Source organism: Urocitellus parryii, chromosome 12, assembly GCF_045843805.1.
Source record: "Urocitellus parryii isolate mUroPar1 chromosome 12, mUroPar1.hap1, whole genome shotgun sequence".
NCBI lineage: Eukaryota > Metazoa > Chordata > Mammalia > Rodentia > Sciuridae > Urocitellus > Urocitellus parryii.
In genome coordinates, this window is record NC_135542.1 from 49390493 (window position 1) to 49416163 (window position 25671).

At 34.8% G+C, this 25671-nt stretch overlaps 1 protein-coding gene across 6 annotated transcripts in view; it reads right to left on the reverse strand.

Annotated features, from left to right (window-relative positions):
• Nucleotides 1–25671, reverse strand: part of Itsn2 (intersectin 2) — a 127674-nt gene that overhangs the window by 62685 nt on the left and 39318 nt on the right. For 5 of the 6 annotated variants that reach the window (XM_026385822.2, XM_026386585.2, XM_077792092.1 and 2 more), the window contains exons 9-17: nucleotides 20407–20470; nucleotides 19597–19734; nucleotides 18671–18756; nucleotides 17746–18008; nucleotides 16607–16756; nucleotides 14731–14871; nucleotides 13350–13437; nucleotides 7164–7303; nucleotides 5884–5964 (exon numbers count right to left, since the gene is read on the reverse strand). In XM_026385822.2, coding sequence (XP_026241607.2) covers nucleotides 5884–5964; nucleotides 7164–7303; nucleotides 13350–13437; nucleotides 14731–14871; nucleotides 16607–16756; nucleotides 17746–18008; nucleotides 18671–18756; nucleotides 19597–19734; nucleotides 20407–20470 — 1151 coding nt within the window. The remainder of the gene's footprint in view (nucleotides 1–5883; nucleotides 5965–7163; nucleotides 7304–13349; nucleotides 13438–14730; nucleotides 14872–16606; nucleotides 16757–17745; nucleotides 18009–18670; nucleotides 18757–19596; nucleotides 19735–20406; nucleotides 20471–25671) is intronic. The other variant, XM_077792094.1, reaches the window with a different exon arrangement.

Below are 25671 nucleotides of genomic sequence, written 5' to 3' on the forward strand. Positions count from 1 at the left end.
CTACTGCTGAGTCACAACCCTAGCCCCATCTTATTAGTCTTTAAAGGATCAAAATTTAGCTTTCTTGATTCTCTGTATTAAATGTCTTTGTTTTCTATTTCACTAATTTACTTCTACTTTCTTTGGTTTATTTATTGATACTATGCTATTCTTTTTCTAGCTTAAGTAGAAAACTTTTCTCCTCTAATATAACCACTTAAGGTAACACCTTAACTATCTGGATTGAATTTTGGCTCTGCCGTTTACTAGTTTGTATGACATTGAGCAGACTGACGTCTTTTTCTTATTAGCTCCTATGTAAAATGTGAACAAGAACAGTACCTCTGTGATAGGGTTAAGATAAAATAAATTAATATTAGAATAGTGCCACCACTGAGAAATCCATTAATAAATACTTGCTATTGTTAGTATAACTTGATTAGTGAATTTGAAAAAGTTATTTACTCTTGATATGAAATATGAAGAATCAGCTCATTTACATTCTGTCTCTTTTCCATTTCTCAACACTGTTATTTGCCCTTGGCTAATTTACCTATTACCTTTATATCTTTATAATATATTTCTATAGGTTTCACAAACACTTGAGAGTTTTTCCTAACTCTAAATTTTCTCTTTTTATTTCTAATAACTTTCAAAACTACAGAAAATTAACTAAATTGTGGACACTGATTGCTTTCACCCTAAATTCTTCATTTTCCTACATATCTACAATGTGAATGCAAGTACCAAACTAAAGAAACTAAACATGACATATTTAATATAGAGTTCATATTAAAAAATTTCCCTAACTGTAAATATTTGCCTTGGTAATGACTTTAAAAAAAATCCATGATCCAATCCAGGATCATACACTGCACTTAGCTATCACATCTCCTTTGTCTCCTCCTAGCACGGCTCTTTAGCTTCCTTTACTCTGGAAGAGTTTTTCCACATTTTACAAGATTCTCATCTTTAGAGTATGGTTGGGTATTCAGCTGTTTAACAGAACAAACCAAAATGTGGTTTCTCCATTTCCTCACACTTGGACTCATATTTCTGGCAAAAGTAGCATCGAAGTGATGTTGACTTTCTCAGATATACTGCACCATCAGGAGAAACACAACACAGGTTTGTCCCACTTTGATAATATTACATTTGATCACTTGGTTAGATTGATTTACTTAGTTTTTAAGGTATTAATTTTTTTAAACAAAATTTAGGTCCATGAACTGAAACACAAATTAATCTTAACTTTCACCATTTTTTTCTGAAATATAGATTTTCTTCTACTTCAAATATAAGCAACTTACTACAGTAGTACTACTGAGTTGTATTTGTGACATTTTTCACCAAAAAAATCAGATTTTTATTTCATAGAAAACTTGATACATATATATTTCTTGACTCAAAAATGGTATATCTAACACTAGATCTTGTTATTTATTAATATAGAAGCACATATATATAAATGTGTCAAAATGTTTTTAAAAATATTTTATGAATTGTAATTTAAAAAACAATCCTACCTATTTCATTTTATGCATTTAAAATATTATTTCGACAAATGGTCTAGAGATTTCGCTAAACTGCTAAAGAGTCCATGGCATAAAAATGGTTAAGAGGCTGTGCTTTAGAAACCATGTTTCTATTTTTCTATGTTTCTATTTCTATCCAGCAGTTCTTATATGTCTCCCAGCAGTTCTTTAGGTTCTCACTTCCTCCTATTATATCCCATTTTGGAGAAAAGAGGTTCCAAAGGCAAACCTAAAAATCTTTGAAGGAAGAAAGGAAATACTTCCTTAATTACTACATTATGAGTTTGGGAAATGTTTTCTGTAACATCTAATGCACATACTTCATTTAAGTTTTAATTTACAACCCAAAGGACTAGTGTTCCTCATTCCCAAACTAGTCTTATTGTTACCTGCGTAAATCAAAATTTCATCTGCCACCTGGAGTGATTCAACTAACATAGGTTATCCCATATCCTTGGGAGCATAGGAGAAGACCTAGCCCACTGGAAGAAGCTGCAATTCTGATGTTGACAGATTCTATTCCCTAAGGAAAAGCATTTTCCCAGTCATTACACAAAGTCAGCAGTGATGACTTGCCAACACACTAAAGGTATTTTGGAGATTCTGGACAGCTTCTTCCTGAATGAATAACAAAACTACTTGTACAGCACCTAAGAGTTCACAAAGCACTTCTGTGTGTACTATTTCCTTTAATTATCATAAGACCCTGCAAAAAAGACAAGGAAGAGGAGTGAGTTTTGTTTTATAAATGAAGAAAGCAAAATTTGGAGGATATACAACTAGCCAATGGCATGGATAGGACTAGAACTCATTTTTTCAGATTTCTAGGCCAGCATTTTTTCTTTGCATTTGACTGCTAACTACTGAACAACATGTCAATTTTCTTCTTAAAAAAATTTTTTATAGTTGTATATGGACAGAATGCCTTTATTTTATTTGTTTATTTTTATGTCATGCTGAGGATCAAACCCAGTTCCTCACGCGTGCTAGGCAAGAGCTCTGCGGCTGAGCTACAGCCCAGCCCCTTTCTTTTTTTAAAAAAATGTTTTTTTCTTATTTTATTTATTTATTTTTATGTAGTGCTGAGGATTGAACCCCATGCCTCACACATGCTAGGCAAGCACTTTGCCACCAAGCCACAACCCTAGCCCAATTTTCTTAATGAATAATGGCCTGTTCAATGTTTCACCTTTGAACCTACTGGTTTTGCTGTGTGTCTTGGTATCACTTGATTAAAAGAGTAAAAATTATTACCGATTCTGTATATGTATATTACACGGTCAATAAATAAAACATAACTTTCTAAGATAAATATTTTTAAATGTTATACTTCTGTTTTCACTACAATTAGCCTAAAAGAAAAATCAATTACTCCAGATGCTCAACTGTCACAAAGGGCCACAGCATTAGAACAAAGTACTTATCTTCCTCCAAAACCCTCTTGTCATTCTTAGTCACATCTCTGTTTATCCCATGATCTGATTCAATTCCTCACACATAATCTCCCCAACAGTTTCACTCTCCTGGAACTTGCTCTTTGTGACCAGGGGATCTCATATGAACACGTCTTCTCTGAATGGAAATTCCCTTACCTTCTTAGCTGATCTCTCATACTCTATTCACATCAGGGCCAGGGAAAAACTGTAGCATTTTCCTTGCTGGCTCACTGCCATTCCTAGACTCTTATAAACTAGATGCTTTTCTGAGACTCATACTATCCAGCAATATCACTCTCTCCCTTCGTTTTTATTGTCACCTATTGATCACCTGGTCACTGATCCTCATTCACTCATCCTCACTATTCTCTTAAATCTGATATACACATAGATAGATGACTCAATCAAAACCTCAACTTTAGGGCTGGCAGTGTAGCTCAGTGATAGAGCACTTGCCTAGGATGTGTGAAGCTTGGGTTCCAGCCTCAGCAGCCCCCTACCCCCCTGGCCCAATCCTCAATTATGAGGCTATCTCTTCACCAATGACCTTTTTATTCCATTTAATCTACCATTCTCATTAGTATACTCCAAGTCTTATCACCATCAGAAACAGAACTACCACTGATAAACACCCCATTTCTCAAGCATAAGTTCTTAGCCTTTGATCTTTTCTTATACCTGGTATAGGCATTTAAACAAATTTTTAACTTGAGACCTCCATTCTGTTGACCCCATCATTTTCTCTTCATCAGCACTCCCTTCCTATCATATCTGGTTCATATTTCAGAGTTCATCTTTTATCATAATTCTTATGTTAAGATCTGTGATTCCTTTGTCCCTTCCTCTTGGCCCATGTCTATTAAAATTCCAAACCCACTTCATTAGACTTCTCTGTGCTTATATCTAAGCAGCTGAACATTAACAGAGAAAAATCATACAATTAGGTGTGACCTTCAACTTCAAAGAGGCAACTAACATAGCTCAAAACACTTATTGTTTTTCTCTATCAAGCCTGCACCACCCTCACTCTATATGTCTATTTTATGCCTACTTCTCTTTCCTGAAACATCTTTCACCTTCCATCATTCTCTTCACTATCAGCTAAACCCCTGCTTCATCAAGCCATCAGACCAGAAGTCCCTCAGCTGTCCATCTCAAATCAGCAACACTTCTTGTATCTATACCCCCCTTATTCAGGTCTAAGGTGTTATTCCATTTCCTCACTCACCCAGACACATTTTTTTGTGATGGTACAATTCACTTCTAACTTTAAATCTTGAATTTGTCAATTTTCTACTCTCTACCAACGAGTTTAGTTGCATTCATATATATCTTTCCCCTGTATGCAACACTGAAAATACTTTTTTAGATATTCCTTTTATCTATGCTCTGGATTCTATATCTACTTCCTCAGGGACCATGCTCTTTCAATTATCACCACTTTTTAACTTCAATCTCCATCTCCCTTTCCCTCCTTTCCTCTCAAGTCTTTCTTTAAAGCCCCCCCCCCCACCCCCCCCCACCAAGTCCCTCCAGTTCTCTGTTCACTCCATGCTCTCTTCCTGCTCCTCAGAGTTGTTCCTACTCACTTAATCCTTCTTCTGCTCCCATTCATTCCCCATCCACTGCAATCCACACTCTGCTTATCACTCAACTGAAATGGCACTTTCAGCAAGGACTTCAAAGCCTCCTTGTTGATAGTCAACAGATACTTTTCAATACTGCTCTCTGATCACTCTGTATCATTTTACAATGACTACAGAAGACCTCTTTTCTTGCTTTCTATGATAATACAGTCAAGTCTCCTGATCACTCTGACAGAATATTTTCATCCTTGTATTTTCCTAAATTGCCTCTGATGAAATTAACAACAAGCAGTAAAAGACTAGAAGGCAGGAAGCAAAAGGAAGAAAGTAAAACAAGAGACAAGAAAAATCTGCTGGCCTGTAGAGAATCAAATGCGAACTGAAAGAATCAGACTATGTGAGTAAACACAGTCCACAAATCATCATTGTATCTCAATTTACAGAAAAATTCAGGTTTAAGTTTCTGTGCAATCTGTAGCAAAAATTTGAAAACCAGATAATCTGGCCAGTCATGCTATAAACATAGAGGCTAATAAATGGGGACGATACTACTGCCAACTTTCCAAAGTCCCCTACCTTTGCTCAGGTAACAAATCAGCTATATTACAATGTTCTGGTTTTCACTGCATAATATATGTGCAACTGCCTGTTTCCACCCATTTTAGTACCAAGTAGAATGTGCAGTCAAAATATAGTAGGGTAAACAAGTGGTAAATATAAATAAAGCACCTTTCTTTAAATCATGCTAAAGAAGAATTTATTGAGTATTTTTAATACTCTGTTGTGTTATACATGGGAAAGCAAATAGCTTACATAAATAATTGAAATATTTTTAGCTAGAGTCCAAGCATATCTAAATATGAAGCCTGGTAACTAGACCTAAGTAAAACTGCCCCATATTAGTGGTTCTTTAAAACTTTTACTTATAGTAGAAGTAGGATGCAGCCTAGTCTATACATGTAACTATACCCTAGATTTCAGAAGGTATAAGTTTAAACAGTGGTTCTCAGTGATATGGGGAAAGTGATTTAATCTCACATTCCCTTGTTTTCCTTTGAGTTGAATTAGTAATCATCCCATGAGTTAGTCCCACTGCTGGGGATGATGCAGGAGAACCAGTTGGCTCCTCAAGAGAAAGGTAACTGTGTGTAATCTTCCTGATTTCTGGCATTAGACTCAAACAGGCAGTAAGACAGCAGAAGGATATTCAAGCAAGCAGAAAGAAAAATTCTTTATTGTATGTTATTTCAAACAAAGATACTTAAAGGCAAAGAATAGTCTAGTTAAAAAGAAAAAAGAAAATAGTAATGTAACTCAAAAAAAAGGAGCTAGATATTAGAAAATAACCTTAAGTAAGAGGAAGAGGTTGTTGAGACAGCTTAGCAGAGACAAAAGGCACTGAAGAACAGAGTCATCCATATTCCCACACTGTAAGATAAGGCAGACAAAAAGCCAGTTAAACTATGTACAAATTAAAAAAAATTAAAAACGTAGGGAAGATAACTTGGCTGGTTTGTTTGACCATCAATGACAAGTTATTTTGTTTTCTTTAAAAATTGTTATATAGGATATGCTGTGTAAAGTACATTATTAACATTATTCACCTCAAGTTTCTCCTTCTTAACTGAAGCCACCATGGTGTTTTCTTTATCATGTTGTTTACTCCATAATTAGTGTTAATGTTATTTTAAATAAAGTCAGCAAGATAAAAACCACACAAAGAAATAACTTTTATGCTATATACTTTATGCTCTGAAAACTTTATGCCCAGTTAACAAAATAATAACTAAGACTATTTCCAAATTTGAATTTTGTGCTAAAAGTCTGGTTTTTAGCTTCTATTTTCTCTTTTTCATAGATATGGCTTCATATACAACTAACATTACACAGAAAGATAAGCACTCAGTGTGCTTTGAACATCTGCTCTGCCATTGACGCAAACAATGAATCAGGAATTTAACTTCTTTTTTAAATTTCTTCTAATTAGTTATATGTGACAGTAGAATACATTTTGACACATCATACATAAAATAGAGTATAACTTCTCATTCTTCTGGCTATAAAGAATTTAACTTTTCATGCAAAAGTGCTAGATTCTGCTTGATCATTGCGTTATTTCATAAAGGGTAATCAAATTATACTTTAACAAAAAAATAATAATAATTTACCATGTTAAAAGAGCCGCTACCACCAGAACTAATTTTTTTAATCCAACCACAAGACTGGGATCCTAATTAAAATGTATACCAGAACTATTTTTTAAAGTTTCCATATTTTCCATTTTAGAACATTGAATAAGATCATCTTGACTGACATCAGTTTTGTAATACTGACAAAGGTAATTGTTCTTAAAATGTATAGATGCCAACAAAAAGACAACAAAGTCATCAAAAACTGGTAAATAATATGGTAAATGACATATTTGTTATGCTACAATGTAACATTTTAGAGAACATTAAAAACGATCTTGCAATTCTGGTATAGTTGAAAATCATAACATAAATTATGAAACGACAGAATAGCAATAACATATAGCAATAACAGCTTTAGCTATTCATTCTATTCAATCAAAATAAGGAAGGTGAGAAGGCAGCTACCTCAAAATGAATATAATAGAGGACAAATACCTTCAATTGATTATTAAACGAATCCATTTCTGAAAGTTTAGATGCAGTTTCTTTTTCAAGAGCATCTAATTGTTCTTTAAGTCTTTGGCATAATTCTTCCTTTTCTAAAGATTTTTTATGAAGTAAACTGATCCCTGAATCTGAAATACAAACATCAGACAGTTACATTTGGTAGAATTTCCTATGTTGTTACCAGTATGTCATTTACTATCTGGCTAACTTAGAAATACATAGGATGTACCGATATTATGTGACTAGTGAAGGAGAAAACACTCAGTGGTCATTTCTTCCCAGATCATATACTGGGAAGATCCTCAGAGGAAATGGGTACCAAGCATTGGTTTTGTACTCAAAAAGACCAGGAACTGAAGTGAAACTCTACTTTGGATAAAGTGTTTCACCAATCTGGTCCTCAGATCTTTCTCTATTCGATGGGCATCACACCATCCATCTCATTAAATGTGGTGATGGAAATAAAACCCAAGCATAGTATCCGGCCTACACCGATTACTCAATTAATAACATGTTTTGCTAAAACAGCTTTCTATTTATTCATAAGGTTCCCAAGAACTGGGGAATATTCACAGCAAGGACTCAATACATATTACCAACTGGATTATTTAGTAACATTATTTTAGGAGGTAAGAACAGGGGTCTCTATTTTATATGATTTTTTTTACATGCTCACACAATGATGGAGAAACCAGGGACAAATCTATAATGTCGATTATATTAAAAAATTACAATTCAAATGTATATTTTTAAACTGTATTAAAATATAGAAATTTAATTTAAGTATAATTTAAATCAAATGAAGCATTAGAGTAAAAAGCTAAAAGTCTTCCTTCAGCTCAAAGCCCAGCTTATTCCCTTTGTAAGCACTTATTCTTACATATGTACACAATCTTTTTTTGGACATACAAGGGATTGTACCCAGGGGTACCCAGCCCTCTTCTGCCTCAACCTCCTGAGTAACATGGGATTACAAGTATATGCCATCACGCCTGGTTCCATGGGTTTTAGTAGGAATATATTGTTTACACTACTCTGCAACTTGTTTTTAAGTTATATCATCAAGCAGGACATACAGATCTAATAGTCTTTAAAACTACTCCATCGTAGTCTACATTATGGCCATTCCCTCTTTAATGCAACCATTTCCTTTTTCAATTATCATTTAGATTGTTTTTAATTTTCTACCATTACATAAAAATGCTGCAATAAATACCCCTGTACACACATTTTAATGCACATGTCTAAGTGTTTTATAAGACTAGATAGTAAAGAATTGCTCTGCAAAAGGATAAACACATTTATGTTAAAAAATATACTGTTTTTATTTAAAGTATACAATATGATGCTTTGATAGTGAAATGATTACTTCAGTGCAGCAAATTAACATATCCATTCCATCATATCCAGGGTTACTATCCATCTATAGTTACCTTTTCTTTTAGAAAGAGCACTAAAGTCTACTTCCCTAGCAAACTTTAAGTATATAATACATTATTATTAGCTAGTCATCATACTACATATTAGGTCTCCAGAACTTTATTCATCTTTAATTGTGTGTACCCTTTGACCAACATCTTCCCTACTCTCTGACCCTGATAACCACCTTTCTACTCTTTTTCTGAGTTCAACATTTTAAAATTCCACATGTGAGATCATGCAGTCTTTGTCTTTCCAGGCCTAGCTTATTGCACTTAGCATAATATCATCCAAGGGCACTCATGTGTGTCACAAATAGGAGGATTTTCTTTTTTCACAGCTGAATAATATTCCATGGTTTATGTGAGGTGTGTGTGTACTGGTGCACATCACATTTTCCTTATCCATTTATCTGTGGATGGACATATAAGTTGTTTCTATATCTTGGCTGTGATGAATAATGCTGCAGTGAATTTATACAGACATCTCCTTGAGACAGTGATTTTTATTTCCTTCAAACATATACTCAGAAGTGAGGCTGCTGGGTCAAATGGCCATTCTCTTTTTAATTTTTTGAGGAATTTCCTATTTTTCAAAATGGCTGCACCAATTTACTTTTCCAACAACAGAGTACAAGGGTTCCCTTTTCTTCACAGTCATTTCTTAAGATAACATCCATTATAATAATAACAGTTTAATGTAGTTTTGATTTCATTTCCCCATTATTTGTAACATAGAGCATCTTTGCAAGTATCTATTGCCCATTTTTATTATTGGTTTTTTAATTTTTTTATTGGTTCTTTCTAGTTACACATGACTGTAGAGTGCACTTTGAAAAACTACAAGCATGGAGTACATCTTATTCTAATTAGGACCCCAGTCTCATGGATATACATGATGGTGAGATTCACTGTGGTGTGTTCACATATGTACATAGGAAAGTTATGTCAGATTCATTCCACTGTCTTTCATTTTTTATCCCCCTCCCTTCCCTATTCCCCTTTGTCTAATCCAATGGACTTCTATTCTTCCCCCACCGTGGGGGGATGTGGTTAGCATCCACATATCAGAGAGAACATTTAGCATTTGTTTTGGGGGGACTAGCTTATTTCACTTAGCATGACAGACTCCAGTTTCATCTACTTACCAGCAAATGCCATCATTTCATTCTTTTTTATGGCTGAGTAATATTCTTTTGGGGTATAAATACCATATTTTCTTTATCCACTCATCTGTTGGAGGGTACCTAGGTTGGTTCCATAGATTTGCTATTGTGAATTGAGCTGCTATAAACATTGTTATTGTGAATTGGGCTGCTACCAACATTGAGGTCCCTGGAGTATGCCAAATTTTTTTTTTTTTTTGAGTATATGCTAAGGAGTTGAACAACTGGGTCAAATGATGGTTCTATTCCAAGTTTTCTAAGGAATCTCCACACTGTTTTCCAGAGTGGTTGCAGCAATTTGCAGTCCCATGAGCAATGTATGAGTTAAACTTTTCTTCCACATCTTCACTCACATTTATTGTGACTTGTGTTCTCTCCTTTTTTTTTTTTTTTAGTTGTTAATGGATCTTTATTTATTTATATGCAGTGCTGAGAATTGAACCCTGTGCCTCACACATTTCAGGCAAGTGCTCTCCCAGTGAGCCACGATCCCAGCCTCTTGATAACTGTCATTCTGACTAGAGTGAGATGAAATCTCAGTGTAGTTTTAGTTCCCATTTCTCTAATTACTAGAGATGTTAAATATTTTTTCATGTATTTGTTGAACATATTACTTCTTTTGACAAGTGTCTGTTTAGTCCCTTTGCCTATTTACTGATTTATTGTTTTATTTGTTTTTTTTTAATAGTTGTAGATGAACAGCATGCCTTTATTTTATTTATTTTTTTATGTGGTGCTGAGGATAGAACCCAGTGCCTCACACATGCTAAGCAAATGCTCTGCCACTGAGCTACAGCCCCAGCCCTAGTGTTTTTTTTTTTTTTTAGTTCTCTGTATATCATAGAAATTAATGCCTTATCTGAAGTACAGGTGGTAAAGATTTTCTCCCATTCTGTAGACTCTCTTCATGCTCTTGATTTTTTCCGTTGCTGTAAAGAAGTTTTTTTTGGTGGTACTGAGGCTTAAACACCGAGATTCACACATCCAAGGCAAGAACTCTACCTCTGAGCTACAAGTCCAGTTCTTTTTTTTTTTTTTAATGGTAATAGGGATTTTCAGGAGTGTGCTGTCCTACAAGCTACATGCCCAGCCCTTTTGTATTTTAATAGGTTCTTTCTAAGTTGCTAAGGCTAGCCTCAAACTTGGACCCTCCTGCCTAAGCCTCCTGAGTTGTTGGGATTAGAGGCGTGCACCACTACACCCAGTTTGTCCATGTTTTTTTTTTTTTTTTCCCCAGTCTTTCTTAATCTTCTACAATTTTTTTAAGTGAGTTTGTGAAGTATCTTGCCAAATTTCATTTAAAGAAACCTGAATAGAATTGAATGTATGGATGAATTAGGAGAGAACTGGCATAGTACTTCTGCACTGAGCAAGTTCATTCATGAACATAAAATGTCTTTTTATTCAGAAATGTTTTATGTCTATCAGTAAAATTTTATAGCTAAATATTTCTTCTTTGTTCATAACAATGGGCATCACTAATAATGCATGTTTTAATACCAAATTTAATTGTATATGCACACTACATTAGATCAGTGGAAGACAATGTGATAGTATAGTGACTTTAGAGTCAGATGGACATGAATTTGAGTAATACCACTAAACAATCTTGATTAACTCTTTAGTCTCTCTGAAGCTGAGTTTTCCTGCACTGCACAATAGGAATTACTATATTACAGGGCTGTTGCACAGATTAAAAAAATAATGCATGAAAACTGCCTAGCACGTTATCTGACAAACAGTCAGTAATCATAAATAGTAACTGTTATGAAGAGAAGAATCAAAAGGATACAGGGTACTATTTAACTCCCAAACAAAAGCTTTGTATTTTTAATTGGACTATGGATAAATAAAGCTGAATGGATCATATTCTACAGAGAAGAGTAGTTCTACCAGGTTCCAAATAAAATACAGTAAACATTGCTCCATTCACAGCACAAACAGCACAACAATGACAACAACAATGATGTTGATGATATATTTCTTTCACTGCACAGTTCAAGAGGGGTGGCTTGTACTACCTTTGGAATATCCATGGAAGGACACAGTAGGAGACTAATATAGTTGTTGCTGCTGCTGCTGTTGTTATTATTATTACTATGGTACAAAGGATTGAACTAAGGAGCACTTTACCTCTCAAATGAATCATCAGTCTTTTTTATTTTCTTATTTTCATTAGGGTCTTGCTAATTTGTTGAGAGCCTCACTAAGTTGCTGAGGCTGGCCTCTAACTTGTGATCCTTTTGTCTCAGCCTCCCAAGTTGCTGGGATTATAGATGTGAGCAATTGTGCCCAGTTAGGGGGGTAATATAGTTTAAGCAGAAAAGAATCAGAGGCAAAGAAGACAGTCTGAGAGGAGATATGAATAAACCCTATCAGTAGAAGGCAACTGACAATTCTAAGAATAGTTCACAAAAATAAACTTTTTATTCTGGTGTTTCTTCCATGTGAAGAAATTGGTACAATATTCCCAGCTTCTTTCTACCCTTTCATAAATTGGGAGGCTGAAAATAAGAACCTGAGCATGTATAACCTAGATTTTTCCTAGCCTTTGCTTTCTGGAGACTGAACTTTTCAGGAAATGTTTTATAGATGCAGTTGTACACTCTCAGATAAAACATGTGTCCAACATCAGCATTATCAATAATGAAATATCTTATTTGATATTTAAATTATAAAAAATAAAAATATCAATACAGGAAGACATACAATAATTACTTTTCATTTTATCACAAAAGTGCTCTATTATCTATAATAATATTTTCCATATTATTTTGAAAATTTAACTTATTGGAAAAAATATTATTTATGATAGAATAATGATTTTTTAATATTTATTTTTTAGTTGTAGTTGGACACAATATCTTTATTTTATTTTTATGTGGTGCTGAGGATCAAACCCAGGGACTCACACATGATGGGTGAGCACTCTACCACTGAGCCACAATCCCAGCTCAGAATAATGATATGTTTTAATAATAATACTTCTAGTCAGAATGGGAGTCATCAAGAATACAAATAATAATAAATGCTGGAGAGGATGTGGAGAAAAAGAAACACTTTTACACTTTTGGTGAAATTGTAAATTAGTATGATCCCACTATGGGATCAATATGGAGGTTCACCATTCATCAAAAGAATAGGTATGCCAGGCATGGGACACACCTATAATCCCAGAGGCTTGGGAGGCTGACACAGAAAGATCTTAAGTTCAAAACCAGCCTCAGCAGTTTAGCAAGGCCCAAAGCAATTCAGTGAAACTCTGTCTCTAAATAAATAAAATACAAAATAGGGCTGGGAATGTGGCTCAGTGGTTGAATGCCCCTGAGTTCAATCTCTGATTTAAAAAAAAAAAAAAAAAAAAGACTAGATATGGAAAAACCAGCCTTGGTATTTATCCTAAAGAAAAAAAGTCATCATACTATAGTGATACATGCATACCAATGGTTATAACAGCACAATTCATAATAGTCAAACTATGGAACCAGCCTAAATGCTCATCAGTGACTGGAATAGATAAGGAAAATGTGATACATATACATACAATGATACAATCATTCAGAAAAGAATAAACAAAACTAGAGACTTACCAGGTGTGTTATTGAGCTGCATGTTTTTAATTCTTTCATTTAATAATTGCTTCTCAGGTACCAGATAGATAAGTTTATTTTGATATTCCTTATAAAAAGAAAAATTATATCTAATTAAGGTTGTAATACCCAAGAATCTTTTTGAAAACTTTTAAACATGATTTAATCACTTATGAAATTAGTACAGTGATAAACTAGAATAGAACTATGCAGGATTAAAAAGCAAACACTTAAACATCCATTTATAACTGGATGAGATTAAAAGGCAATAAAGAAGCCACAACAAGAGGGTGTGTCTAGAAGTCTACAATCTTTAACTTTCTAATGGTCGACAGTGGGCAGAGCATAAGGGGTGCCTCTGGCACCTGTACCAGATATATGTGTGGGCAGAGCACGTCACTCCAGAGTGCTGCCTGTGTGATTATCAAAAAAGGACCAAAAATTCAGAGAGAACAAGGGAAACAGGTTTAGATAGACATGAAATGTTTTCTGGCTTTTGTTTATATGCTGTGACACAGGGAAAAGACTGATTGTCAGACCATCCAGTAAGAGAAATGGGGTAAGAAGACTATCTAGAGATGAATGCTTCTTAGAATCCTTATTCTGCAAAAATAGTCCTTGAATCACACACACCCTACCGCACAAAGAACAGAATTACTAGGTTTTTGAGGGACATATTTAACATTCTTACCACAATTCTAAAAAGAGTATGTCAAAATTTCAAGGTAGCTATAAACCTACTTTAATGTATGGTATAGTATGAATGCTGGTGTCCTCTCCAAAGTTAATATTTTGATACTTAACCCCCAATGCAATTGTGCTAATAGGTAGGATTTTAGGAGGTGATTAAATCATGAGAGCTCTTTCCTAATGAATGGGATTAGTGTTCTTATAAAACAAGAGGAAGGGAGCTGCCCTGCCCCATCTGCCATGTGAGGAAGTGCAGGATGACATCTTCAAAGCAGAGAGTAAACTCACCAGACATTGACTTGCAGTGCCTTGGTCTTCAAATTTCCAGCCTCTATAACTATTAGCAGTAAGTTTCTGGTGTTATAACTTACCCAGTCTAAGATATTCTGATAACAGCATGAATAGACCAAGACAAATATATATAAACATTTTTTTTTCTTTTACGAAAGAGTTAAAACTCAAAGTGGTAAATGTCCATTTACATATAAATATTAAGCAGAACTTAACTGGATGTCTAGCAGAGTTTTAGGAGACATACGATTTCTGATATTATGTATAAGGTTGTGTATATTTACATTACAGGTTTACCAGAGACTCCAAAGGGCTCATGATCCCCAAATGTGCAATCACACTATTGGAAGAACTGTGAATAACTACACATTTATGGACAATTTATCAACAAAGGACTTACCTGAAGTTCCTGTTGAAGCTGCTTGATTTCCATTATTTCCAGGTCACACTGCTTATCTAGAACTTCCAGCTCAGTTTTTTGTGTTTGCTTCCTGAGTCGGACATCTTGAAGTCTGCCTGAAATCTGCTGATGTTTGCCATTCTGGAGGAAGACCATACAAACATATGTATAAGGTTGCGTATATTTACATAAAGTGCTAAAAGGAAATGTTCTACCAGAATAAAATTTGTTTTTAGTTAAAATTTTAAATGCCACTTATTATTTATACTCACTCTGAAATAAAGGTCTAAAACTAAGTGAAATATGTTGTAGAGTTGCATCTGTTAACTCAAGAGAAGTATTGGAAGAAAATACATCATTCTCAGAGCATAAGAGATCAAATGTTAAGATGGGAAAGCACAAATATACTTAGTTTTTTTTTCTGAATTCAGCACTTAGGCATATACTTAAAATATTAATATCAGAGACAATTTCAAAGAATAATGAGAAGGAATAAATGTTTATATGTAACATTTAGCATTACCTTCTCTGAGCTTTTATTCCTACTCTCAATATTATTGTCTAATTTCCTCTAAACAGTATCTAAGAGAACCTTTTTGAAAACACTTCTCTTTTCCTATAATAGTACTCCGTTCCTTAATCACTGAGTAACCTCTCTTCCCTTTCTTTTCTGAGGAGGGAGAGGAAAATAAGAAATTTTCAATGGGGCCTAAGAAGAAGGGTGAGTTGGGGCGTTATAGGCTGAACCGTGTCCCTTACAAAATTCTTTAAAGTCCTAACCCTGGTGCATCAGAATATGACTATACTTGGAGAAAGAATCTTTAAAAAGGTAACTAAGGTCAAATGAAGTAATATGAGCAGGTCCTAATCCAATCTGACTAGTGTCCTTGTAAGAGAACATCTAGACACAAAACATAATAGATATGCACATGCACAGAGGAAAAGACTATGAACACAGGAATAAGGTAGCCACCAGCAAGCCAGAGAGACCTTATGAGAAACTAAACCCACAGACACCTTGATATTCAACTGCTAACTTCCAGGACTGTGAAAAACATAAATTTCTGCTATTTAAGCTACTTAACCTGTAGTATTTTGTTATGGTAGCCCTAACAAACCAATAGAGTGAGGAGAAATGTGATCCCTGATTAAAAATCATAAATAATGGAAGTTTTACTGAAGATTGTTTCATATTTGAGGAATACACACTAAATATGCTGTATTCTTCCTAGAGCTCACACTACAATCTTCAATATGTCTAAGTATAGGTTCTGGACCTTTCTAAACTCTGCATATAGAACTGGAAGTAATTTTAAGAGACCATTTAGATAAAAAGAAAAATGACTTAAAAATTGTTAACAAAGAAAGACTCCCCCACCTCCTTCCTGGGGTTTGAATTTGGGGCCTTGCATGTTAGGCAAGGACTCTATAACTGAGCTACATTCCCAGCTCAAAAGAATCCTTTTATCCAACCAAATCCTAGATAAAACGTTAATAAAAATAAAGCAGATAAATATAGAGCCATCTGTTGGGTATTATCCTTTGTAGGCTTTCTTCTAGAGACTGATTTGAAAGCTAAAAATTACTGAATTAGTACACTCTTTATTTTATACATAGGCAAGGTTGAGACACAGAGGAAGAAAATGTCTTGCCCAGCCTCTAAACTAAAATTTTAACAGAATTCTCAGCATTTTGAATCTCTAGCCTTTTTTAGTAAACTATACTGTCAAATCTATTCAAAGCATATCTGAAAATAAAACTAGTAATTACATTAAACAAAATTTATTTATGAGATATGATTTTAAAAAACAATTTTATTTTTCAACAGGTAACTTTAGCATCATTCAAATAAATTCCACTTAAACTTTAGCCATACCAGTGCTTCCAACTCAAGATGAAGACTCTTCTTTTTAGAGTTTAACCTGACAATTTCTTCCTGTTCTCTATTCTTTTGATTGAGAAGCTCCTGTCGACGAATTCTCTCCCACTCTAAACGACGTTGACGTTCAAGTTCCTGTTTTGCTGCCTGAGAATAATGAATTAAAGTTAAATTTTAAATTAAAAACTTTGCAACTTTCAGAAACTGAAGGCATGACAGTGTTCAGCACTTCATAGGCCACAGTGTCTATAAAGATTAGGTGGGCAAATCTAGCTTTATCAATAGGTCTAAAGACTCCCACCAAAGTGACTACTTTATCCATCACCTTTTTAAAAAAAAATAATTTTTAGTTGTAGATGGACACAATATCTTTATTTATTTTTATGTGGTGCTGAGGATCGAACCCAGTGCCTCACACGCGCAAAACAAGTGCTCTACCACTGAGCTACAGCCATCACTGATTGCTTCACTGGACCAACATTTAAATATAGGAATTTTTCTCTTAAGAGCAAAAATGATACTTCATAAATACAAATGGTAAGAGGAATAATTACATCTCTATTCTTCTATGGAGAAAAAAAATATCTATTTACATTTTTTCAGTGCACTATAATTTACAGTGCTCCATTCCTCACCCTTTAATACACAGCCAATCCTCCCAGGGATCCCATATAACACTATCCTGAGCACCTACACAAGGCCACCCTCTTGATTTCTCTCTAGACCCTCACCTTCCCACTCTTGTCCTTCTGTTCCTCCAATTCCTTAGATTGTAAAATCTGAATCCTAAACTTGCTTTCATCTAATGTCTTGGCTCAGCCTGACTCCTCACTCACCACTAGCCTTAGCTCCTCCCTGAACTCAGGAAGGACAGTTAATTCTCTTTTGATTGAGCTATCAACTGCAGAGTGGTTGTCTCTACACTTAGCAGCCTTGAAAAGCCCTTACATGAAAGGGTCCTCTTTCCCTTCTTAAAGGAAGGGAGATTCCTATCTTTTAGAATGAAATGATGCAGAGGAAAAAGTACAATAAAAATGCAAAAAACAAACAAACAAAAAAACATGTTTTTGTTACATGAAATGTAATTTCTTATTAAATGAAAGATTTCTTAGGAAATAAAATAACTTAAAAATAACCTCTCTTCTTTCTATCTCTTTTCTCCTTTCTTCCTCTCGTTGTCTCTCCAATTCCCTCTGTTTCTCCAAGCGCTTTTCTAATTCAAGTTGTTTCTTCCATTCTTGTTCTTGTAATTCTCTCTGCTTTCGTTCCCACTCCTCCTTTTCTTTCTGGGCTTTACGTTCTGCCTCCCTCTGTTGCTGCTCCATCAAGGCTTGGCGACGCTTCTCCAGTTCCATGTTCCCTCGCTCGTAGTTGGCTTTCCGCTTGTCCTCAAAGGTAACTAAAGAAGGCACACTGTCAGCTGTCCCCACTCAGGACCTGTAATCTAGTTCAACATACTTGCACCCTGTGATCATTTGTGTGCTCTCATTCTTTGGCTACTTCTCCTAAGAATAATTTTAATTCAAATGTAAACTGGAAAATATTTACTTCTAAATATATTCATTAAAAAAAACCCAAATTTTATGTTTGAATTCATCCAAGAGAAAAATAATTTTTACTATCTTTGTCAATTAAATACTGTTTTAGCTTTTTTTCTCAGAGTTTTCTTCTAGGACAATGAAAGCTGTGTGGCTATACCTTTGTTTTGTTTGATACATGTTCATTAACTTTTAAATATTTTAAAACAGTTACGTATGTACTCTTTCAACCAATATCTTTACAAAAAAGTTAATGCTAAAGATTTCATCACAAAGTTTGCTCACTAATCCTGCCTAAGTGGGAGAAACACCCTAACTTGGACACTGTCTCTTCTTCCTTCAGTCTTCTCATTTTGCCTAGCTAAATTTTATTGACATCAAAATTCATCTCATTCATCATATAGTTTTCTCATATAGCAATATGAAATTTAAAGAATGCAAAAATTCTAAATATGCATCTACATTTCAAAGTAAAACTTTAAAGAACTCACTATAAACATACAACTCAGACATTCAATGATACCTGGCAATTTCTTCTGAGGTTCCTCTTCCTGCATTTTCTGATAAGAAGGCAGAGTTCCATTAATAGAATCAATTTGCTTTCCTCCTCTAAGAAAAGCAAATAACAAACAAATTTAATATCATGCAGTCTGGGAATTTTCAGACAAGATAATATAAACTACCAATGATTATTACAAATTAATATTTAGAATACTATTAAAGATATTTAAAACACAGTATGGTTTATAGTTACAATGTACAGCGAGCAGTATATGGATTTCAAGCCAGAGATCTGAATTCAAATTATGGTTCAGCTAACTGCTATTCTTTTTTTTTGGGGGGGGGGTGCGGGGGGGTACCAGGGATTGAACCCAGGGGTACTTTACCACTGAGCCATATCCCAGCACTTTTTATTTAGAGGCAACGTCTCACTGAGTTGCTTAGGGCCTTGCTAGTTGCTGAGGCTAGCTTTGAACTCAAAGCTCTAGAGCCACTGGGATTACACGCTACTGCACCCAGCAAGCTAATTGCTATTCTTGGGCAAGTTGCTCTCTCTTTTTTTTTTTTAATATTTATTTTTTTAGCTTTAGGTGGACACAATATCTTTATTTTGTTTTTATGTGGTGTTGAGAATCGAACCCATGCCTTACGCATGAACCCAGTGCCTCACGCATGCTAGGCAGGCATGCTACCACTTGAGCCACATTCCCAGCCCAGGCAAGTTTCTCTTAATCTCTTTAGTTACCAATTTCCTATCTGTAACATGGTGAAAACATACCTTCTAATATGTACTCCTTTCCAGTGTAACTCGTTGGATATTAAAATCAAATGCCAGCACAAATATTTAACTCTATCCTTTAAAGTACAGCACAGACCCTAACAAATTCCAAACTAAAAGCACACCTGCCAAGTAATGAAAAACCATAGCTCTTCTTTAGAGACACTCACCTGAAAGAAGGAGGGACCAGCTCAGGAGGTAAAGTCAGTGGCAAAGGCTGTCCAGCTTTGGCCATGTCAGTGAGGTGCATAGCAAGGATAAACTCTTCAGCTTTTAGCTGTCCATCACCATCAATGTCAGCCAGAGACCTAAAGAAAATGTGAAATTCATACTTACAAAGTCCATTTGGAACAAAATACTGTTTGAACAAATTTTATTTTTAAAAGAATAATGATGAGGAGACTAGGGTTGTGGCTCAGTGGTAGAGCGCTTGCCTAGCATGCACGAGGCACTAGGTTCGATTCTCATCATCACATACAAATAAATAAAATAAAGGTCCATCAACAACTAAAAAAAAAAAAAAGAAGAATGATGATAAAACGAATGGGCTATCATATTTTAGTGAAATGAAAATATATACAAAAAAGTGAATTAATTTTAACCCTTAATTTTCATAACATAAAAGAGGGAAGACTTTGAAACAGAATGGGAAATACCCATTGTGGGAAGGTGGCTTATGTCATGTTCAATTCATCTACCTAACCACATTTACCTACAATGATATATTGTCTGATTCTCCATAGAAGTCATTATATAGAAGAAAAGTGTACTTTTCTTGTAAAATAATTAAATGCTAAGTTCTCAAGAACAATGCTTTGCACAAGTATGTTTGGTTTTAAAGTCAACGTTAACTTTCAAATGGCTGCTTTTATGGAGAATCTTTGAATTACAAACTTTTATAGAAACAATTTTCCAGAAACAATATCTTTCTTATAATAGAGGGGGTATAGTTTAAAATAATAATTAATAGACAAACTCACCAAATAGTGGCTAGCTGAGTTTGAGAAAGATTTGACTGAAGAAGGGCATTTCTAGCTTGAAAACCTGGTTGAAGGGAAAACCATAAAGAAAAAATTTTTTAGCCTCTTTAGAGTTATGCAAACCTAAATATAACAATTATATATGTTATATAATTTTACAACAATAATATAACACTGCTGGTATCTTGGGAACTTTTAATATCAAAATGTTCTTACCATGTGCCACAAACTGAGCATTCAGTAGTAATCAAACACAGTACTTGCTCCAAGAAGTCAAAAATCTAGAATTAGTGAGTTCAAGTGCTTCCCCCATATTCTTTCATTAAAATAGCAGTACATGGGCTGGGGTTTGGCTCAGTAGTAGAGCGCTCACCTAGCATGTGTCAGGCACTGGGTTCGATCCTCAGTACAACTTAAATAAAGATATTGTGTCCACCTACAACTAAAAAAATATTTTTTAAAAATAAACAAAACAAAATAAAGGTATTGTATCCATCCACAACTAAAAAAGAAATTAAAAAAAATAGCAGTACACACAAGTAGTTGACATAAAGGAAAAAGTCACCAGGCAGAGACAGTATGAGAGGTTCTTCAGCCCTCTTGTACTCCCATGCAATTTGAAGCATGACTTCCTTAACACATTCTTAGATTTCTCTTTTCTGGTTGTGTCTTTGTCTCTATTTCTTCCTAAGTGATCTGTAAATATATCATCCCTCTAAGGAACTATTCTGGGCACTTTGTCTCTATGTAGTCACATCCACTTCTATGGCTTTAAACAGGCACCTAGAACCTGATGATCTTCAAATGTATATCCATAGTCCAAATCTCTCTTCTAAATTTATACTTCTTTACCTATTTAGATATTTTACAGTCATCTCAAACCAATACATATAAAACTCTCCATATCATCTTCCATGTCTCTCAGTTTTCACCCCAAATCATTCTCCCCAATCTTCTTTTCTCTATGAGTGACATCACTGTCCACCCAGTGGCTCAAGTCAGGAATCCAAAAGGTCCCTTGATCCCTTTCTCTCCTGTCTTTATCCTACATCAAGTCCTACAAATCCATGTCATTTCATATCCTCCCCACTTTGTCTCAATTTAAAATGCCACTTTCTCAGGTCTTCCCAGTCCACCCTATCATTCAATACACTTCCTGTTTCCTTCATATCTTCTATCACAATTGGCAATGTAATTTTTAAAAAATATTTATTTAGTTGTAGATGAACACACACTATCTTTATTTATTTTTATGTGGTGCTGAGGATTGAACCCAGTGCCTCACATATGCGAGGCAAGCATTTTACCACTGAGCTACAGTCTCAACCCTGGTAATGTAATTTTTATTTGCTTGTTTATCTCATCTGTTTCCCCTACAATGCTATTACATTCTAAGAAGACAAAAACCTGGACTGCTTATTCGCTAGTGCCATACCCAATACCTCGAAAATGGATGCTTAATAAAATAATTCATGAAGTTGGAGTCCAGAGTTTTCCTCTATTTAAGGTACATGAGGACTTATGTGATAGCATCTGAGAATGATAACTAATATTTATTGAATATTTAGTGTATGTAATAAAATATTCAAATTCTTTTCTCTCCCTCAGTAATCAAAAGTGTGTTTTTTTGTAATAGATTTCATGATATAGAAAGTCACATCCAGGCAAAAGACATACAGAAAGCTCAGGAATACAATCCAGAACTGAAAATCCCTGTCTTCTTCAAATTAGCATTCACTGATAGTAAGCTAGTCTGTAGCTTGCTAGACCATGGATAGAATAGTGGCTTCTCCGGGGATGGTTTCCTAGTTAGTGAAGCAGGTACCTCACCTCCCACCTCTAGGTGACTAAGCCATGAGCACTAGAAGAGTTGGTCTCGACTTCGGGTTCAGTCTAAAACAAGGTCTATCCAACACAACTCTACATACGTTATGAGTTTAAACAACTCTTCCTTAGGAACAGCTCCCACTACAAAGCTAGCACAAATAGAGCTAACCCCATTGGTTCACTGGACTTTGAACACACAGGACTTGCTAATCAAAGCTACCATGTATTATAAGTTGCAGCTGATTGTTCATATTATGTAACTTTCAAATATTTTCTACTCAAAATTTTCCCCCCTGTGGTGCTTGGGATTGAACCCAGGACCTTGCGCATGTAAGGCAAGCACTCTACCAAATGAGCTATATCCCCAGCCTTCCATTCTATTTTTAATCTGGCTATTTATGAGAAATCAGATAAGAAAAAATTCTGGATATACCTCATAGATTCACGCTACTAATTACTCTCTAAATTTCACATAGGAAATGAGAGTTAAGGAGGTCTTTGTGTTAAGAGCAGGATTCTTCTAATACAAATGGAAGACTGCCTCAAACTTGAAAAGATTTAATAATATTTAAGCTCTTGGACAAAGAGGATTGAAAGAAAATCCCCTCACATTAGGCAAAAGAGTGAACAGACACAAGCTAGGAGGATGTAAATAGTTAAAAAAAATATTGCAGGAGGACAAGCAAAGTCTGAATAATATAAAGGGCCACAGCCAGCCAGCAGAGTATGTTACTAAGAAAAGCCCATATGAACACACTCTTCTGAAGTTGAAAAAAGATACTCCTTTAATGCAAAATGTAGGGTCCAAAGAAGTTCATTTTTTCAAAAAATGGGAATCATGACATTTATCTCAATTAAGTTTCAATGTCACATCTCATACAATCTAACATTTCATTACTTTATATATATATATATATATATATATATACACACACACACTAAGAAAAAACAGTCATAAAATTATGACATAGTACACCAAGACACCACTTAAGGCAATACACAGGCCAGTTTCAGATAAAATATTTTATAAAAATATGTATCTAAAAAATACAGATAATTGGGCATGAAAGCACACACCTGTAATCCCAGCTACTTAGGAGGCTGAAGTAGAAAGATCACAAATTCAAGGCCAGCTTGGACAACTTAGGAAGACCCTGTCTCAAAATGAAAAATAAAAAGGGCTGGGGATGTAACTAAGTGGTAGAGCTCTCCTTGGTTCAATCTCCAGGACAGGAAAAGAAAAATACAATATACCTTGTTTTATATCATTTGATTAAAAAGCAGAAAATTTTACTTAGGTAAAAATAGGCACATGTAAAAACACATAGTATAATATGTAAGTTATGAAATACAATAATAAAACAGCCCCACTATCCAAAACTTCGTGGGCTTAATTAATTCCCTTGCTTTAAAAGGAAAAAATGTGCAAATTGGTGCGGCCAGTTTGGAAAGCAGTTTGGAGATTCCTGGGAAAGCTGGGAATGGAACCACCATTTGACCCTGCTATTGCCCTTCTTGGACTATTCCCTGAAGACCTTAAAAGAGCGCACTACAGGGATACTGCCACATCGATGTTCATAGCAGCACAATTCACAATAGCTAGACTGTGGAACCAACCCAGATGCCCTTCAATAGATGAATGGATAAAAAAAATGTGGCATTTATACACCATGGAATACTATGCAGCACTAAAAAATGACAAAATCATGGAATTTGCAGGGAAATGGATGGCACTAGAGCAGATTATGCTTAGTGAAGCTAGTCAATCCCTAAAAAACAAATACCAAATGTCTTCTTTGATATAATGAGAGCAACTATGAACAGAGTAGGGAGGAAGAGCAGGAAAATAAGATTAACTTTAAACAGAGACATGAGATGGGAGGGAAAGGGAGAGAAAAGGGAAATTGCATGGAAATGAAGGGAGACCCTCATTGCTATACAAAATTACATATAATAGGTTATGAGGGGAATGGGAAAATAAACAAGGAGAGAAATGAATTACAGTAGATGGGGTAGAGAGAGAAGATGGGAGGGGAGGGGGGAAAAATTGGGGTAAAAATTGGGAGTTCATAACCCACTTCAATCTAATGTATGAAATATGATATGTCAAGAGCTTTGTAATGTTGTGAACAACCAATAAAAAAAAAGAAAAAAAAAGAAAAAAAGTAAAAAAAATAAAAGGAAAAAATGTTTTTATTTATGCAAGTAGGTATCTTTGGAAAAAAAACACTGTATATTTTGTTTGTTCAGTTAATTCCAAGTCTCATTGCACCCTTACCCTACTGCAGAACTACAGACCCTATACTCCAGACTGTTTTTTAAAAACATACCTTTAGTTGTCAATGGATCTTTATTTTTTAATTTATTTACATGTGGTGCTGAGAACCCAGTGCCTCATACATGCTGGGCAAGCACTTTACCACTAAGTCACAACCCCAACCCCACAGACTATTTTTGATTCTCCAAATATGTCACGTACTTTCCCCCCATTTTTTATTAGTATATTATAGTTGCACATAATGAAGGGATTTGTTGTAACATATTCATACATGCACACCGTATAACAATATAATTTGGTCACTATCATTCCCTAGTACTTCCCTCCTTCCTCTCCACCTCTCATCCCTTGGTCCCTTTCCTCTACTAATACCCCTTTGATTTTCATGAGATCCCTACCCACTTTAACCTTTCTTTTCCTTTTTCCTCTCTAGCTTTCATATGAGAGAAATCACAATACTTAACCTTCTGAGTTTGACTTATTTCACTTAACATAATCATCTCTAGTTCTATCCATTTTCCTGCAAATGACATAATTTCCATTTTCTTCATGGGTGAATAAAACTCTATTGTGTATATATGCTACATTTTCCTTATCCATTAACTCACTGATAGACACTTGGCTATTGTGAATTGTGCTGCTATAATTATGGGTACGCATGTATCACTGTAGTATGATGACTTTAATTCTTCAGGATAAATACCAAGGAGTGTTATGGCTGGATCATATGGTGGTTTCATGCCTAGTTTTTTGATGAACCTCCATACTGATTTCTATAATGGTTGTACTCATTTAAAATCACACTCACCAGTGTAAAAGTGTTCCTTTTTCTCCACATCCTCTCCAGCATTTATTATTATTTATTTTCTTGATGACTGCTACGAGATGAAATCCAGGGTAGTTTTGATTGGCATTTCCCTAATTGTTAATGTTGTTGAACTTTTTTTTCATATTTTGTTGGAATTTGTGTTTCTACTTTTGAGAAGGGTCTGTTTAATTCACTTACCCGTTTATTAAATGGGTTATTTGATTTTTCGGTGTCAAGTTTTTTGAGTTCTTTATAGATTCTAGATATTAATCCTGTCCAAAGAGTAGCTGGCAAAGATTTTCTCCTATTCTATACGTTCTCTCTTCACATTCCTAATTGTTTTCCTTTGCTG